At 42.8% G+C, this 19,746-nt stretch overlaps 1 protein-coding gene across 3 annotated transcripts in view; it reads right to left on the reverse strand.

The window, feature by feature from the left end:
* Positions 1-18,285, reverse strand: part of LOC120449688 (rho guanine nucleotide exchange factor 5) — a 28,931-nt gene extending 10,646 nt beyond the window's left edge. The window contains exons 1-3 of one of the 3 annotated variants that reach the window (XM_044006107.1): positions 17,736-18,285; positions 4,210-7,516; positions 2,746-2,849 (exon numbers count right to left, since the gene is read on the reverse strand). In XM_044006107.1, coding sequence (XP_043862042.1) covers positions 2,746-2,849; positions 4,210-7,391 — 3,286 coding nt within the window. In that variant the 5' untranslated portion in view covers positions 7,392-7,516; positions 17,736-18,285. Of the gene's footprint in view, positions 1-1,467; positions 1,591-2,745; positions 2,850-4,209; positions 7,517-17,735 lie in introns of those variants that run through there. The other 2 variants (XM_039632304.2, XM_044006108.1) reach the window with 2 other exon arrangements.
* Positions 18,286-19,746: the final 1,461 nt, after the last annotated feature.

Consider the following 19,746-nt stretch of genomic DNA (forward strand, 5'->3'; position numbering starts at 1 on the left):
AAATATGCACATCATGAAACATTGAAATCCTACATTTACATTTACTTTGCCCCAAGGTAATTACAAGTCTGAAGAGCCTAATCATTCTTGTTAAATTTCAGTTTCTGGTACAGCGACGAGTCATCCAATTGAAGAGCTGCATTCATTCGGAAATCTCCACTTGGGATGCATTTTCCTGCATGCGGCAAGCTCATAAATTTATATAGTATGTATATACATTTGTATGAGCTCCAAGCGACTGTGACTTTGGCTCGGAATTTCCACGACACTTTCGCTGCGGGCGTTGCGTGTCAGCAGCAGTAACGAGCCAGAGTTGAACGTGCCTCGGGCAAAAGGTAAAAGTTAAGCTGAGAATTTCCATTTAGCGGATTTGAGCTTGGGCCTAAGCACTGCCGGTTTGCGGCTCTCGGTTTCACCCATGAAACATGCAACAATTACCAGATATTTTCCAATTGCCAAGTGGACTTGCGTTCGCTGAACCCCCTTTTTTGGGGGGAAAATGATTATCGCATTTTAACGCAAAGCTCTTTTTGTAGGATTATGTGCAACACTGAGGGAATTTTGGCAGTGGGTTTGTACGGCTCAAAAAATCAAGCATCGGAATAAATCAATGTTAGGAATATATTGTATTTAATTTAGAAATTCTTAGAGGAAATGTGATTAATATTTTACACATTTCAATGCAGTAATGTATATCTTGATTTTCCCATTTAATCATAAACAGTTTTGTGGAATTGCGAGCTAGTTATTTTCTGAAAAATGTGAAACTTCAAGGGAACTTCGATCTTGCTTGGTTTTTGCTCTGTGGTCGAGCATGTTCACTGGCTCGAATTCGCACTCTAGTTCGCACTGCACATTGCACACCGCCTTTTTGCAATAGTTGGACTCATTATGACATGTCTTTTAATGCAAAAGTCATCGCCGCGTTTGCCGAATTGCGATTCCTTTGGCCAATAAAGTTTGCTGAACGGCTATCGCCCCGTATATTTTTCCCTGTTTCGCTTTGTGTTTCTTTAAGACTTCTTCAAGGTTGCTTGGGTCGGCTTGAGTTTGATATTTCTAGACTGGTTTTCGTTTTCGCTAAACAATTTCGTCATCGCCAGCAAAGGCAGCAACAAATAATGGTCAGAAACACAACAATATAATGGCTTATGGTTGATCAGGGAGGGGGTGGAGTGATGGTGAGTCGGTAGTCGGTTTCAGTTCGTGACGTCTCCAAAAGCAGCAAGACCACACACACGCGCGCACACACACACAGCGAAAGGTTTTAACAAAAAACTTGTAATGCAAAAATGCACTAAGCTCTCTTCTCTCTCTCTCTCTCTCTTGCTGCATTTTTCCCTTTGTCTCTGAGAAAATTCCTAAACTGAACGTGCACTTCACGGCTTCTATTGATTTATTTTATTGTTGTGTGTCACTGGTTGACATTAGAGCAGCATCATTAATTATTATCCCACTGGTATTCACATTTATCACACGAATTCTTTCGCGTCTTATTCCGCACACCGTTTTGTTCAGCGGACCGTCGCAGTTGAGCGCGCTGGCACGAATGAGAGGCCCAGCTGCCAGTGGAGAGCAGCAGCGCCACTGCTGCCCCAAACCCAACATCACCATCACCATCACATCACATTCACGGAGCAGCGGTAACTGCACACTGCGTCCACTTTATGGGCATTGTGCACTGCGCGAAACAGAGTGGGCTCTTGAATGCCAATTGTATTAAGTAAGAAGAATCTTAAGGTGGATGCGAAGTGGAGAAGATGCTTAGGTGTTCAGGTATTTGTTAAAACTTATCTTTCCTCTTTTGAATAATTACTATTACGAAAGTAGATAGTTTAACTTTTAAAAAAGAAAAGTTCAATTACATTTGTTTTCACATAAATATATAACTAACTATCTATCAATTGGCGCAAATAGGGAAATGAGACACAATAATTGTTCGATTCTTCGGTATTTACTTCGTTTGGCAAATAGTAATATTTTTTAAACGGTAATATTTCTTGAAATTGTTTCCTAAGTTGGTGTTTGAATAACTAATCGTGGATGGTAAAATAAGATTTAAAATTATTACGCATTATTATTATTTTTGTTGAGGTAAGGCAAACTGCTGTACTTCCTCCTTTTCTTTTTATAGTTTTATACTTTATGCGAATAATGAAAATTTGTAGCAGTGTGCAGTTTTTGTGGAACCTGTCGCCCTGTTTGCCGCCCATTTTTTTCCACTCTCACTCTCATTTGTAAAAAGGTGGCTTAATTATCCGCTCTGTTAGCTGCTCGACTCGTTAACAATTCGGGTTCCGCTTCACATTTGGCATTTGCTTTCGAGGAGCCCAGACGCCGCTTGGGGCAAAGTTTTGACTGGAGCACAGCCAATTTGGCACATTCATCAAAGGCAAAATAAATAAGTGGCCTCAACTTGGTCTAATTAAACAGTTGATAATTATTGGCTTGGAGCGCTGGCACTTTACAGCTGTTAACGCCAAGTGTGGATGTTAACGTTTAGTGCGGACACGAACCCGCGATCAAAGCTGCCGCCTTCTGTAAACAGAGCTTTCACGAAAAGCTCCGTTGAGGGGAAATCTCCTATATTGTTGTATATTTATCTTAATTCTCAAAACACGAATTATAATAAAATTGTATCTAGATAATATTTAGGTTAGGTCAAGACAGTGAGCACTTTCTTAGTTCTTGAACAAAATACTTAAAACACTCATTAATGTTTTCCTAACTTATTTTCTAACTCACCCTCTATGCAGCTTATCGCCTTCTTTTGTTGCAGTCTTTTGTCTCTGATGCGTTTCGACCAATCCGGACTCCGGGTGCGATGCGTCTTAAACCTCTCCCTCACACTGAAAATAAGAATGGTTAACAAAATCTTAATTAATACACATTTAATTGACTAAAAATGGTCATTGGTAAGTACTTCATAATTCAGCAGCCGATCGATCAAACTAATTCAAGACAACTGATCTCACTTCGGTAGTTGCAGTCGACTGTCTGGAGTAGTTGTATTGATTTAGGGCTCTCATCTTTTCCAGAGATTCCCTCAAGAGGCCCGCCAATCTTATCAGCCGCCCCTATCAATTAGAGCGCTGACCTACAATATCCCATCATTATCATTATCATTATCAATTTCCCTTCACTATCATTATCAGCTGATAAGAAAAGCGGGGGAGAAGTGGGCTGTGAAGTTGTACTTTCAATCAGCCGGCAAATGTCGAAACACCCAAATGGAGCACAGCATGACTTTGTACTAATTAAGTGCTAACAAAAGTTCTGGGGGTGTTAATCATCTGTGCATCAGCAGAACTATTAAAAGATCGTTAAGTGCCTTTTGCAGTCCTCAACTGTTTAATTGTTATTGTTCAACAACTTTGATAAACTATGCCAAGCATATACCAGTATAGAAAGAATATAAACGTCATATACTTGGATATCATTACGTAGTCGCAAAATCTGCGCCAGTTGTTTACTCCAAAATGAGATTAAGCATGTGCAAAAATAATATAGTATTAGTCACTATACGGACTCTGAGCTTGATAAGAACTAAATTTAGTTTGCGTAATACGCTTTAAAAAAGAGATTGTTGCTCGAGAACACATTAGAATTCAATCCTGCTACCTAATGTAATTCAGATTTGAATATGTAAGCCGAAACTACCTTGACCTGCTTTTTAGTATTGTTTTGGGGTCAACCACTACCTCGAAGTAAATAATTATTTCTATACATACTCGTATACCCATGTTGCAACCCATTATGCACCATTCATTGGCGGCAAACAAAATTTCAGACGCTGAAAACCCATGCGGTTGCCCGTCCTTTATCAACTGATTAGATAAGCAAACCCAAACAAACTGATAAGCTATCTACGCAGAATTTTATAGTAGGAAGATTGCAGTTCCAATCGCTTTTTCCGCGCAATCGCTTTTGCTTAACGGGCAGTGAATAAATAACCATAACATTGCGGCTTTTCTCCCAGTTTGCAATGTGTATACATACGTATATTAAAAACATTATTCATATGAACTTAACCTACAGCCTCATAAAGCGCTGAAGTAACTATATATATAATTTTGGTTTAATTTTATAAACAAGATTCCAATCAGATTCATAACTTATCTACTCTTTCCTAATAAATTTCGTTCCTTTCGCCCAACCCCCCCCCTTTTTTTTATTAAAAGATAAGCGCACTTATTCTGCGATACTTACACAATGAACTGGGCCTCGTTGGCGGTCGCCTCCATCGTCGCCTGGCCCATCTCCCCGTCCGAAATGTCCACCCAGGCATCGCTGTTGTCACTGGAGCCGGCTATGGAGGATCTCTTATCGCCGGGCTTTCCGCTGTCCCTGCTGCCGGCACTACTGCCCAAGGACGACCTGCATCCCACACTGGCACTTCCGTAGACCACGCATCCGGCGGCTGCCAGGGAGGATTCGTAAAGGCTGTTGGTCTTGTGGTCCGAGGAGATGGTCAACGTGGAGCCGCTGCTCGAGAGCTGGATGCAATTGCCCGCCGAGCCGTGTCCCTGATTCTGAGTCGTGGCCACGCGACTCCTCCGGATGTGGGAGATGCTCTCGTAGCAGTTGGAACTCAGGGAAATGGTGTCCGTAGTGAGGGTGGCTTCTCCACTTGACGCGGAGGAGGTGGCCTTGCAGTGCATGGACTCGTAGCAGCCCTTGATGGTGTCGTATATATTCTCGTCCTCTTCCGACTCTTTGGCTTCCGGCTTTGGAGGTGCTGGGCGCAAGGGAATGGGTGACTTGTTGAGTACTCTCTTGGGCTTCGGCAGCTCCGGCAGCTCATCGCGGGTATTGCGGCCCAGTGTGCCAGTGGCAGAAGGAGTCGTTGGTGTGGTAACCACCTCTTCTGGGGCGAAGGACTCGTAGCCATCGTAGGTCAAAGGACAGGCCTCCTGGGATCCAGCGATTGATTCGTAGCCCTCCAGCCACTGGTTCGTCTTCACCTTGGCAGTGGATGTCTCCTCGACCGTTTGGTATATGTCCTCCACCACCTCCGACTTCTTGGTGTATATCTTGAAGAGGCTGGATGCCTGGGCTTCAGTCTTGGTTTCATCCATAACAGGTGTGATGGGTTCGTAGAGGGATTCGGTCTCCGGGGTTTCGTCCTTCTCTGGCGATTTATCCGCATGTTTAAGGGATTGATCCTCTTGCTGCTCCGTGAGTTCCAACTCTCTGTCCTTCATCAGTTGCTTCTGCTCCATGATCATCTGCTCACCCTCGATGGCATTGACCAGGGTGACATTTACCGCCTGGTTCAGCAGAATTTGGTTATTTGAGTACTGCTTGTTGGCCGCCTGGTAGACAAAGGAGCTGTTGGGCAGGATGCGCTGCTCGAAGTCATCGTTGGCGGCCAGGAGGAGTTCCCGCTCACCGTCGGCGGTGGTCACTTCGTTGAGTGGGTTGAGCACCTTGAGCTTTTGGTCCACTGCCTCGAGGGCGTCTAGGATCTTGGCATCGGCTTCCAAGCACGGCGATATAAGCAGGGCGTGCGATGAGTCTTCTATGTCTTCTGCTCTTGGTGTTACCTCTTTGGGAATATCCAGTGTGAAATCTTCTTTCCTGGTAACCTCATCATGGGATGAGTTCTCATTGATGGGCTCCTCATCTATTGATGAGGATGATGATTCCTCCCGGAATCGGCCCTTCGTGGGTGAGGGACTCGCTGATTTCCTACCTTTCGCGAAGGTAAATCGGAGTTTCTCGTATATGGAGGCATACTTGTGCTTCCGCTGCTTCTGACGCAGCTCCTCCTCGGCGCCTTCCTCCCCCAATATTACTTCCAGCTCATCACTGGGTCCGTCATTCGTCTGATTCAGTTCGTCGGCATGATTGGGCAGTGATTCACTTTTGATAGACTTTGGTTGCTTAGCTTGCTCCTTGGCAGTAGGAGTCTTTAGTTCCTCGCTGACTATCGCCAGTTCGGGAATACCCGCACTACTCGGTGGTAGCTTGAGATTCCTTTTGCTTCGTGGACCCCGAGGAAGACTGCTGACCTTCATCAGCTCGAGGTGCTTCCGCATCAGCTGTTCACTCTTCAAGGGCACACTCGGCTTCTCCAGCCGCTCGAACTTCTTGATATTTCGCTGAACGGTCGAGATGCGAGTTTCCTCGGCGTTAGGTAATCCCTTGCCCTCCGCTGTTGGTTTCTCCACTATCTTGTAGACATGGGTGCCCCGGGATAGCCAGACGCCATTGTTCCGCTTGACCTGCTCCAGAAGTCTCGCGTCCTTTTGGATAATCTCGTTGAACTGATGGGTGAGTTTGGCCACCATGCTAACACCACCACTGGAGGAGTCCATGCTGCTAGTCCTGCGCGACGGATGGTGATGCTGATGGTATGACTTGCCGGCATGGGTTTTAAAGCTATACTTGCGACGTCCGCCCGACCGACCCGTCGATGACGTCACGGCGCTGTGGGTGGGCGTGGAGGAGGTGGTGGTTTGAAGCGATTCGCTGCTGCCCCCACTTTGGGCGCTCGCCGCTCTGAGACTGAGGCCCTCAAGGCGACTGCGCTCCCGTTTGGCTCGGAGCTCTACCACCACCTCCACCTCCGCCTCTTCCACCTCCTCCACCAGCTCCACCCTCATTTGCGTCTTTGCTTCCCCTTTCAACACTTTTCCAGCCTTATCAGTGGCTGATAAGGTTTCCATATTATACGATTTGCCTGCAGGTAAACCATCGCTGTCGTCACGTTTCGCGCGCGATTCGCTAGCGTTTAAAATCGCCTCGTCGGCGTTGCTTCTTAATTTGGCCTGCATTTTTGCCTGTTCGGCGTTTTTGTACTTGTAAAAGTTATCCTTTTCCCTTTGCAATTGCTTATGCTTGGCTTGCGAGTCCTGCAAATTGTGCAGGCTGGCCGCGCGTTTCGCCAACGATTTTTCCGGCGTGGTGCAGTCGCGCGAGTTATTGAAGGCGTTAACCAGACAGCTAACGCTCTTATTCAGCTTTTTCAATGTGCCCAGCGAGGAGGCGGAGGAGGAGGAGGTGTGGCAGTGGGCTGGAGAGTGACCTTGATCCTCGCTGGCACTCTTGATGCGCCTGCTCCACAACAATCGCAACGTTTGCACGCCCCGGAAATCGCGAAATGCACGCGACTCACAGCTGCAGTTTTGATTGGCTTGGGTATTCGGGTTTTGATTCGGATTTGGATTCGGATTTGGATTTGGATTATCTTTGCCGGCCTTATCGCACGTCGGCCGATTGTTGTTCTCACTGTCACTATTCACCAGCCAATTGATAATTGTCTTTTTCGTTTTGCGCGGTGCTGTTGCTGTTGCAGTTGGTGTTGCTGCTGATGCTGCTGTTGCATTGCCATTGCGATCATGGCCAGCGGCTCTGGCAGCCGCATCCAAGACAGGTGACAACGCCATGGCTCTGGCTTGCTCCGATCTTGGCCAGAAAGCGATCACGTTCTCGGCTATCCAAGATGCAGCCGGCCAAGATGTTGCTGCTGCAGATGCTGCTGCTGATGATAATGTTGCTGTTGCCTCCGGGCCTGGAACAAAAAAAAAACAGAGAGTGGAAGAGAAAGCTCGTGAAAATCTTGTTCATGCAAATGCAAATTGGGTGCCAGCCATTATATTTGAAGGCGTGCCCCATCGCAGTAATTATGGGTGATAAGCTGGTTTGTCGCTGGCAAATCGAATGTAAAGGAGTTCCCGATTTTAATCATGGGTTTTAGTATAGGTAAATTGGGAAAAGTATGATAGCTCAAAATAATATTATTTTCATGTTAACTGTTAATCGAAAGATATCTTAAGTAGAAACAGTTTCAGAGTTCTACAATGTAATAAAACTTAATCAATTACCGTCATAAAAAAGGAAGAACTGTGTAAGTAAGTTCAAAACATCAACAAAGCCTTTTCCACACAACCCAAAGGCAATTGTTTACTTTTAGCAATCAAACCACTTGTTCTACCCATTGAGAAATACTTTAAAAATACTGCTACCCACCGCACCCAAGTGTGTGACAATATCGTGTAATCTGCACAAGCATTTTAAGCCTCTTTTTCAATTTTGACTCATATTACCTGACGAAATGGTGAATTGACATTATTTCCATACAATTTTCAAGGAAGCCGAAAGAAACCAAAACTTGGGCAAGCGAGAAATCAGTGCGGTGTACAATCGTACAACATTGCGTATGCTTGATACGTTATGAATGCGCTGGCTTATCGCCATGCGATCGATGTTGGCCGCCTGCGAGTATATGGCATTGCACAAAAACCCGGGCAACAATGCCGTCTTGCCGCCTCTTCACACCTGACAATTGTTTACCGCCCCACAGCTCCACAGATCTACAGCTCTATAGCTAAACTATAGCTACCGCCCACCACCCCCCGCGTTCACGTGTTTTTTTTTTTTTTGTCACACACAAATGCCAATTATAATGAGCGATTACATAAAGTCGAAACAATTTCTTCTGCCTCACATGCGGCATCGTAAAATGGCTTTTAAGCTGCTTTCGGTATACCATATACGTTCGTTAGCCGTTTTCATCTGCGCTCTTCTTTTGCCTCCTTTTTTTCCCCTTTCCACTTTTTATACTTGTCTGCTGTTTTTTCATATATCACAAGCGTTATATCCATATGTTTTTCTAGTTGTCACATTGCGCAGCACGCGGCGAGAATACCGAAATTAATTTTTATTCGCCATTGCAAAAAGGTTTCTAAACAAAATATTATATACGAGCCAAGCACACACGCACCAGGCAACACGTCCAATGTAAATAAAAGAGCTAAAGCTGCTGATTACGCAAACGTCTTTGGCCGACAATATTTTTTGGAATTGCTCGCATCCAAAGGAAACTGTTGGCCATAAGTGTGTTTACACATAATGTCTTGTTTATGCCAAATGAAATTTTATTGGCGATTATTTGTCAATTGCAAGGCGGAAAGCAAACCGGCCCCCAAAATGGGGATTTCCAGCGGAATCATTGCCAGCCTGCCCTCGGCAACTCTGCATATTTGCGAGTAATAAAACTAATGAAATATTATATGTAAGACTTGTTATCGAATAATTGTGAATTGAATGTCTTTCTCTCTATCTTAGATAATGAAACCAAATAAGCACCAAGCAACTACAAATTGGTCATATATTTTTTAATGGGAATTTCAGATATCAATGTTTGCAAATCTAGAATCAAGACAGCAAGAAGTTGATTGACATCAAAATTCGGTTTAATTGGGAAAATACCTTAGAACGAAACTTTCCCCCATTATCTAGCAATTTGAATATTTGACTCGTGCTAAACACTTATCAATTAACTAAAAATCCTCAGAAAAGTTCTGAGGCAAGTCATAAATCTTTTGCTTTCGGTTCAGCCGCCACAGAATGATAATTCCAATGCCTTTTATGCAGAGTGGACTCTAAGGCCAATCAAGCTGTGAGGCGGTCAACAGCTTTTTGGCCTGGTCAATAAAAATGATTCGCATATTAAGCAGCCCGAAACCGAAATGGAAAATGTAAACAATTGACAGCGAGACACCTCAACAATATAAAAATCAACCTCATCTTGGGCAGAAGAAAAGACGGAATAATAAAAAAGAAACTTGATGAGCTGCAGTTTTTTAGGCTAAGCTGCAGCTGCACCTGCCACTCATTTATTATGAAGATGTAGCATATATCTATAGGTATGCAAATCGCTTTCAACGCATGCAGCGTTTTATTTGATTTCTTTTTGTTTGCTCCATCACCGCGAACGGTTCATAATTTCCGAGGGAGGCAGAAAGATTTTCCCGATGGGAAACCAAAGGTATTGACAGTCGGGGTGAAAGTGATAATGCCCAGCTGACTTCGAGCCAAGAATCCAGCGATTAGACACGCAGCTAAACAACTAATCTCGGCCTTTACATACGAATGCGGAAGAAGATGGCAAATGAAATGGGATAGAAATATTTTAATTTCGAGAAATTAAATCAAATTAAATTTATTGCCATTTTGCATAGAAAAAAAAACAAAACCTGCCGCCATTAGAAATGTGAAAGTTTACTTTTCCCTCTGGCTACTCGCTTTTGGTTTTTTCCCCTTTTGTTTCAGAGCTAATGAACTGTCTTGGCCATGATTTAGCGATGCTGCAGACGGCCGAAAAGGTGTTGAAACTATGTGGGATAATTCTGGGCTTACTGTTGGTTGCACAATCGAGTTTATAATAACTTTGACCACTTTACATCATCACTGGACGGAAAGGACCTTAGACTGCGTGAATTTTGTTGACTGCTTCGTAACGAACCCTTTATTTTTGTTTTGGCCGCGTTGCCGTGGCAAAATTCAACCACCAAACTGCTCTTGCAGCCCTTAGCCAACTGAAATGTCTGGCTAACTGGCTAGCTGGCTAGCTGCGAGCAACCCCTAAACGTTAATACACCACTGCGTATGCTTTATATGGTAAACAAAGCCGATGGGTCGATAGTTGCCTTATGTTCGAAGGGTAGTTCCTATTTACCACTTATGCGCCCTCTCGAATGCTTACATTATTCAGGCTTGGTGCCTCTATGGTTGAGTTTAAGTTAAATTAAATTTGCTAAATTGATGCGCACAAGTGACACAATTTGTATGTGAACACCGCTTATCTGCCCACTGATTACAGTGTGAGTCATGGGAACACCCGTGATGGCTTATCGAATGGCAAGTTGAGGGAAATTCGATTGACTATTTTTTAGTGATAGTCATACATACTCGTACATGTAGAAGCAAAAACCAGCATGCAAACGAGCATTAACTGCATTCCAAGCTTGGCTGCCTTCAGCGCCTCAAAGAACGGCAAATGCAGACTGTAGAATGCAGACTGTAGACTGTAGATCGTAGAGTCTGCGATTCGGAGTGGGTCTAAATCTTGGACTAGGTCTGGCTATAACCGCGTAAGGCACAGAGGCGTATAATTAGCGTGCAGCATTGGCAAAGTGAAGCTAATGGAACCAAACAACACAGAAACATGGCCACGGAACATGGCTAACCGTAATTCTAAAAACCGTAAGCGGGGTATGACTAGCCGACATGACATGGAAGAAGAGGTCAGTTCGGAGGCCAAGTCGCCCGTGTGCGAATGTGTGAAAAGCACACCGACCGCATGGAGTTAACTGTTAAGTCATGGCGGAAACTGGCCAAAAGGTATGCGTTAATACTCGTATATGATTTCATTTAATACCTAGGTGACAACAATTAACTGCAGTCGAGTAGCCGCAGAAAACGTACATAGCTAGTATGTTATTAAGATTGATTCAATATTTCCTAATCAAACACCAAAATGTCTAATCAAATATGTCTAGTGTTCGCATTTTAGGGCTATTTTGAGCAAGAAAGTAATACATTTTGTTTTTAAACTATCCACTAAGGGAAATAAAATACCACATACCATTCTTAAGGGGTGATCTTTACTTGAAAAAGGGGCTAAGAGGCAGAGAGCTAAAACTAGGAAGTGTAGCATTTCGTTTGTTTTCTTCAATTACCATTAAGAGCTGGTTTGGCTCGGTCTAATCCCAACGGAAATAGAAGTTTTAGCCAGGCGATCGGAGATTCGGAGCCTGTTCTTGGTGAAATTTCGCTTCTACCGATTTGCTGTATGATATGTATGTATGTGGAGAATTCGCCAAGTGGTTTGGCTAGATTCTTTCAAGAGCACACTAGCACCACGCAGATTTTCTTGTGGGCGTTTCACTTTTGCCAGCTTTCATTTCACTCTGGCCCCAAAAATGAAACAACTTGTTGCACTCGATTTCGGCTACTGCACTGCTGTCGATTTAGCATATTGCACATTATCTAAAATATTTATATTTATATCTATATCGCTCATTCGAGCCGCAAACACAATCAAACACAAAAACACGCGCAGAGGAGTGCCGAGAAAAGCAAGAAAGGCACGCCAGCAACTCCAACAACTAACGTCTCCACCGACCGACGACCGCAAACCGACTGGCGAGTGCTGCTGCTGCCGTCGACGTTGCTGCTGCTGCGCGACTTTTGCTGCTGCTTTGCTGCGACTTTTGGTGGAGCTGCTGCTGCTGTTGCTGCTGCTGCTGCCGTCGACGCCGCTTTGCTGTTGATGGCTGCTGTCGATTGCCATTGGCGTCGAGTCGCGCCGCAGCTTATGTTGCTGGTGCGCACGATGTTGCGCTACTGATATTGCTGCTGCTGCTGCAACTGCCGTTCTTCTGGGAGCACGCGGAAAAATTGCTAACGATTCTGCACTATTTTCTTAGATACTAGAAAAACGTACACAAATACATTTCCTTACTAAAAGGAAGAAAGTGAGACTTTTGCTTTTGTTGCTTTCACTATTATTCATTATTATTATTATTCATTTCTATTTAAAATTAAATACTCATCACATTGCTTGCAAATTAAGTGGCAAATAATGTGAGCCTAACCAAAAGCTGTGATAGTTCTGCTTACATATATAATATCAAAATAGAAAAGTTTAGCTAATCGAAAAACATTGTTTAGACTAAATATTCCATTTCAACTGGTGGAAACTGGGTGTTGTACTATTACTCTACTACTATATCTCTATATATATCTTATCAGAAAACGTGGAATATTCGGGAAATTCCCAAGAATAGCTAAGCAATCAAATCAAGTTACTGTGGCATGAATATCTAAACATTATCATGTGGAAAATCAAGCAGATAGCTATCAAAATCATACTTTTCTCGCAGTGCACTGCAACTCCGCTTCGGAATCGTGGATCTTGGATCGTGGCGTTCGTCTCGCATTCTTGTGCATTGGCTTTTGGCGCTGCATTTTGTTCTGATTCTGTGTCTGTTTCTGTTTCTGTTTGTGTGTCTCTGTCTGTTTCTCTTTCTGTATATGCTTCTTTTCCGTTTCTGCTACTTGGACTTTTCTCCAACTGAGAACTGCATTTCTCCGCTGGCATGCGACCCACAAAAGAGGATTTGGACTTGGAGATCTCGAGTTTCTGTTTCTAGCAGAGGAAACACACACTGACAGTGCGGCCTTTTAATTAGGCAAACAAATTTTAATTAAGTCGCAGCGCCTCTAATTGATTTGGCAGCTCCATTAATTCAGGGATTGGCATGTCTGCAAACTGTAAATCACTTCTTGGGGCGCCTGGGAAGCGGAAACAGGTTTTCTAGTCGCCCAAACAACGAATGATTCTGCGAAGTTTGGAGACCCCGAAAAATATATTTCAATCACTGTCCATCAATCGGCACGAATCGGTTAAGCCGCTGTTAACGAAACCGGTCCGAGTTTGGAAATTCAATACCAGTTCTCGTCCAAGTTCAGCGCTGTCGAAAACAGACGGCCACAAAAACACAAGCACACAAGAGTAAAAGCAAAAAAGTAAACAAAGGCAAATAAACAACACAAACAAAATACAAAATAAAAGCAGCGCTGCGCCGGATTCAAAACCAATCGAATATTTAACGGCTGTAACGAGTGGAGTGTGCGAGTGGGATGGCCTGCATTTTGGGTGACCATTAGTCGCTGTTAACGGGCACTAACAGATTAACACCTTATTGACTTACAAAAAAAATTAAAAAATTACTTTGACAAACAACTTATATAATATAGCATAAATTTTTAGAGCATGTTCGGTATTTGGAATTAGAAAGCTTTCAAATACAATAGCTTAAAAATAATACCAATTATATTATGTTATAACTAACAACTACTTGCTAATAAAGACGAAATTTCAGCGGGTTAAGAAATACACCGTGGATGTGGCACAGAGTTAAAAGGAATTTTAGCATTTCGCAAAGTTTCGGCGCGCACGAAAAACTCAAAAATCTCAGCGACCTGCAAACCTGGTTTTCATTTTCCTTTTCATTTTCATTTCCATTCCATTCCATTGAATGCAATGCGAAAAACAGCAGTGAGCTGCTTCAAAAACCGGGCAAATAAAAAACCGACGCCCATACATGGGCTTGTCAGCACAACCGCTTTGTACTTGGGTGGATGGATCATCATGATCATAATGATCACCATGATCTGGGGCTGTTTCTGTTTATGAGGCTGTAGCACCCGGTTGTACGGTTGCCACATGTGGCAACTTCATTTCCACAGCACACACTTGTTGCGCGCCGTATCTTCGCATCTGTACGAGTATCTTTGTATCTGTCTCTGTAATTTGCATTAAGTGGCTGATTTTCCTTCGGCTGATTTCGTTTTCGTTTTAATTTCAGGCGGTTTTGGGCTGGGTTTCGACGGTGGGGCAACGGGGCGTATGCGAAACAATGCCCATTAATCACAAGCAGCTGCGGTAATGCAAAACTTTAATTATCGTTACCATTCCGGCTGACGAAACTACAACTTCTTGTTTTTGTTTGGTCTATTTAATTTATTGTACAACTGCGCAGAGAGAAAGAGCAGAGCAGAGATGAAATCTGGGCGTAGAAAATAAATTTAAAGCACTTTCCAACTGTCATCATCAAGTGTCTCCGGTTGCATGTCATTTGTATTTCAGCCGCCCTGCAAAGCGAAGCCGATGGCAAATCTAATGGAGAAGTGCGGTGAAAATACGTATTTGAAGATTAAAGCCGGCTCCGTTGGCCTTGGCAGGGGTCTTCGAGTTTTCAGCTCCCATCTTAGCCCCCAAACGTGATTTGTCCAGAATTAAATCGGAACCACGTACGATCGGTGGTCGCTGGTCGTGGCTGGTTGCTTGGAATCGTGTTTAATCACTAAAAACAAAGAGTCCCCGTATCGGCAAATGTACAGAATTAACTTCAAGGTGAAAGTGAGCAAATGTGTGGCGCAGTGAATCAGTTTGCAAGGAAATCTGGTAGCCTTATGCGTACAGGCCTTACTTGCTCCTCAAATTCTTGGATAAACCGATTAGAAAATATTTTAATTCAGAAGAGCGACGCTCATCATTTTACTTAGGAAGAAATTAACCAATACGAGTTAGTCACAAGAATCAGAGTCGCTCTTCTAAAAAGGAAATAGAGCAATGCCAATTAGTTCGAATGCTAATTACTTGAATTTTCTTTTATGCAATTTCTTTCAATGTATTTACTATTTGAAACACTTCATTATAACAATTATATTCTAAAAATTAACTCAACTGTATCTAATAGACATAAAACTAGGAATTTAAATCAGTTTGATCGTAATACAATTACAGAAAAATCAAATTAAAATAAGGTAATATATTTGTATTTATTTTTTAAATTTCTATGATATGTAAATGCTAAGCTTCTTTTGCGGTTCCACCTCATTATGGGAATTGCTCGGGGACTTCTCCCCATCTGCTAACCAGTTTGGGTCTCTTGTCCATGGACAGGTGATGTCTCATCGATGTTTTGGTTCGATCAACGAACTCTCTAGGCCAGATTTGACGTTGGGTCTGGTATCATCTGAGTATCCATCGTATTCATGAGTATTCATCGCCTCCAAAACCACCCACACTTATGTGGTGACACAGTTTAAACGACTATGAACTATATAGAATGCTTGACAGGCCACGAAAATGTTATTGAATGTGAAACGATTGTCTCACGACCCGCGATTTTGGCTAAATGCCGAATGCATATCAATTAGCGGAATTTCACAAGCCAAGAAATAATGGCCAGCCCCGAAAAGAACCTGCAGGTGATTGGCATTCGCAGCTTCGATCGGCGATCGATCGATTAAGTCAACTTAATTTACGGTGCAGTTTTCACAGCGAAAATGTCACCAAACATGTCAGCGATGCCGATGACGCAGTTGTTTCTCCTATTGTTGTTTTACTAAACTTTAATATATATTTATATGCATTTTTTGCCACGATAACTGCTGATGGCAGAGCTACAAAGTTCAATGGCTGGTACGACGAATGCATTCGCCAAGCAACTGGCCCAAAGACAATCTACACTGGCAGAAAAGGCATTTATTAAATACAGGATAATTGTATTATCATTTGATTAGGAAACTATAACCAAAGGAACCAGTCTTTATAGGAAATATGTTCTCTATAAGGTAGCAAATGGAGGAACTTTGTAAGAATCTAGGCACTTACAGATACTTGGCAAGTACTACGTATGTTTAAATATTTATAACAATAATACAAACATATGTATATGATGAAGAGTTTTATGTTTCTTTTCTGACAACAATTAAATGGTTTATCCGTTCGGCTTTTCTATATTTGATAAGCATAACTTTATTAATAGGTAAAAATACAATTAATGCCAATTTTCCTCAGTGTTTCGTGTAACCACTTGAGTAAGAGGAATATTGTGCAGCTCCGTGCACAGGTTTTGACCAGCATCAGCTTCGCATTTGGGCCATGAGTCACGGATCGGTGCTGACTGGAATGGAATGCTGGGGAAAAGGCCCCCCAGACTTTGGCCAATTCCGACCAGGGTTGTCAGCGCCTGTGAGCTGCACCTACGAATTACAATTACGAATTACGAGCATCGGGGTATCTATTTGTATCTGCGAGCTACAAATTCACAAATACGCCACGCAGCACAGTTTCGTGTGCGGCCGTCGTGGGCGTGGGCTCTAATTATACGGCCAGTACTTAGACATCTGACGATGGTTATGCAAAGAAGCTGATCTCAAGATGGTCACCCCTCTGAGATCATGTGAATGAAAATGGAAAGTGGTTGGCCCCCCCTCGCTAAGCTGTAATCTTTGGGTATAATTTGGCGACTGCATAACTAACAGAGTTATTATGGTGATTTCTTCTTCGACGACAAACGCGAAACGGAAGCCATGACCAGGCCACTCCACTTCATAGACTCTTCAGCAGACATTGCAGAATTACACTCGTCACCATCATGTGTGTAAACTGGTATTTGCCTAGTAATTGTAATGAGGCCGGAAGAAATCGTGGCAATTGTAACGGTGGCAACGTCGTGAGTCGCAATGAAATGGAAACTGGTAGTGCAACAATGAAATTCATAGGAAAGCAAGGGCTTTGGATAAGCAAAAGTGCGTAAGTTAGGGTAAGCAAGTGATCGATGGAGAGCAAAATAAATATTGAAAGATTCCATTGATTTTACTTCAAAGAATTGACCTAGTTTGGTAGTAGTTATTGAGAAGGGTATAAGTAGATATACCACTAATAGAATTAGTATTGACAAACAACAAAAGTGAACGGAAAGGAAATGGCACAATAAACAAATGTGGTTTCTATTGGTAAACTGGAGGCACCTAAAATTCGCACCTTTATTGGTGAATATAAGCCAAAGGAACATGAAAATCAATGCTGAAAGCTTGGTTAAATAATAATTTGTCAACATAAATATATAATTCATAAGCTGGAAGAGCATAATTTTCAGAAATTAATTCTCAGCAAAATAATAATAATATGTATACCAACAAAAACCCTTTTCTATCTGCTTGTTTGTTTTTCCCTCTCTGTGCGTCAAGTGATGAAGTGAGTAATGACTTTAAATACTCAAAGAACGCAGATTCATCACGCTGCTAATCAATCGTCTTTCACTTTTTGGCCTCTCCCCCCAATCCGTCGGATAAACAACTTTCAAAGAGAGTAAAGACCGACCTTTATTTGCTTTTGGCAGCTTTCTAACTGCACGGCAACCAAAGGCGCAAATTGGCAAGAAGACACGAAGACAAGAAGGGCGTAGAAACTCGAAAAAGAATCGTGTGATTCCACTTGTATGCACATTTATGGCAGTGTATTATTGTTTATTGTTTTTCCGAGAAAAGTGCAGATAAGTCCCGGAATTATCAGAGGCCATGTTATTTGAGCTGTGCAATTGCTTTCTGTGACGCCTTATCACCCATTTGTGCCCAAGAATACTTACATTTTAAGGCCGTTTACTGCGCCCGTTGATGTGTAAAATCCGATTCCTAAATTTGCATCCGAAGTGCTCAATTATAGAGGCTTTAAATCAATCGACTTTATTATTTCACTCTATTCACTCTTTTGTATGCTAAAAAGCCAATTGAATTGTTATGTAAGGAATATATGGGGTTGGGGGCATTATCTTTCACGCTTTCATACACAAATCAGCCTGGGCGAATTATCATCTTATCTATGCTGTGGCGAGTGGCGAATTTGTCGCACACTTTCCCGGGCAGAAGCCGCTGGAACTGGCCACATTTTTCCACATTTCCACTTTTTCACTCTGCCACTTTTTCACTTTTCCACTTTTACTTTATTTCTAATTATTTCTTCACTCGGTCGCAAGTTGCAGCACTGGCAGTGATCAATCACATTACTCAGCCTCTTCGACTTCGATAACAGCTTGACAACGTGGACGTGCAATATGGTATATGGATAATATGGAATAGCCAAACCGATTCGATTCGAATCGCGCCGAACCGCGCTAATGGAGCTCGTGAGACGTTGATAGCCGGACTGAGACTGAAAATGAGACTGACTGATTTGGAGACCGGAGACGCAGACTGATACCGCCGGATCGGCTGGGATCGGCGGTCTGGAGTGGAGCGGGATGTATAGTCATTGCCACGACGAGAGCGTGCGAGAGTGAGCAGCCCCATAACAATGGGCCACCGAACCACCGACCACCAACAAACGAGCACCGATCGCCAAGTTCGGAAGCTCTGGGTCGGAGTCGAAGTCGGGTCAGGCGCCCCGAAGGCCCCACATTCGTCCAAGAATCGGAGCGGGCACAGGGTGACCCGGGCCGAGCTTTCAGGCACTGCTCCACTCTTGGCGGCAAGCGACTGGCCCCATTTTAAGATTTTGTTTACTTTCTTGGAGTGATATTGCGGTTGCTGCCCTTTAGAAGTGCTCTTCGTTTAGCACGGATAGTATGCTAATTGCATATCCATTGTTGCCAAAAAGAAGTAGTAATTCTTAGTATCAAGCTGTTTAGTCAGTGGATTCCTTTAATCTTAGTAGTTGAACAAAGGAGTTCATCATAATCGCATCTATGCGTAGACTAATCTAATGCATATTTCTTTTAGTGTCTTTGCTTTGAAAGATTAATAAATTAATTTATTATTAATAGATAAATAATTAGTACTAAATTTAAAGCAGAATTGAACTTTGATTTGTTCTGTACTGAAAAGGGTGTTTAAGCTTTCGTTACCCTTGCCTTTGTGCTTTCATTTCCAGTAATGCTCTTTCTTTTGGCAAGGCATTTAAAAAACGCAAAATACTTGAGTCAACAGATCATGACAAAATATTCCAGTCACGTGGGGCTTTTGCCCCTGATACATTTTACACAATTACCTGGAAACCGCACAAGAGCAGTCCCAAAAGAAAGACACTCTTCAATGCGATCGCTGGAGGAGTTCCTCCGGGGAGACATGAAAATATACTGTCAACATTAGAAAGTAAGCCAAAAGTGAGGCAAAAACTCAGCCGAAGATGTTCGAATAAATTGCTTTTGCAGGGGGGAAGAAATTGACCAAAAGTGAGCACTTTACCTGCCCAATTGGCGATGTCGAAGTTGTCGGGACAGGAAGATCTTGGCTCCACGCTGCAGATTGCAGATAGCATGTGAAAGTACGCACAGAATGATGGAGCAGTGAAAATGGAAAATGCTCAACGGCCAGTCTTGCAACTCAACTTCCTGTAGAAAATCTAGTTACTGCAAGCCTTCCAAAAAGAGAAGAAAATAAAAGCAGGAACTGGTTTTTGGGGTCTAGAAGCTTGAAAGGTTTCCCCTTTTTATATTTTTATATTAAGTAAAACACGCGGTATACCATGCATTTAAAAGTAAATTGTATATTTTCATTTTGTATCGTGTTATTCCCTCATTTTACATTATTTGCAATACTCTTTTCTTATCTGGGCTCTTGAAAACTCATTGCCTCGTGTAATATTTGATTTTAACATTCTAC

This window comes from Drosophila santomea, chromosome 3L (assembly GCF_016746245.2).
Source record: "Drosophila santomea strain STO CAGO 1482 chromosome 3L, Prin_Dsan_1.1, whole genome shotgun sequence".
NCBI classification, from domain to species: domain Eukaryota; kingdom Metazoa; phylum Arthropoda; class Insecta; order Diptera; family Drosophilidae; genus Drosophila; species Drosophila santomea.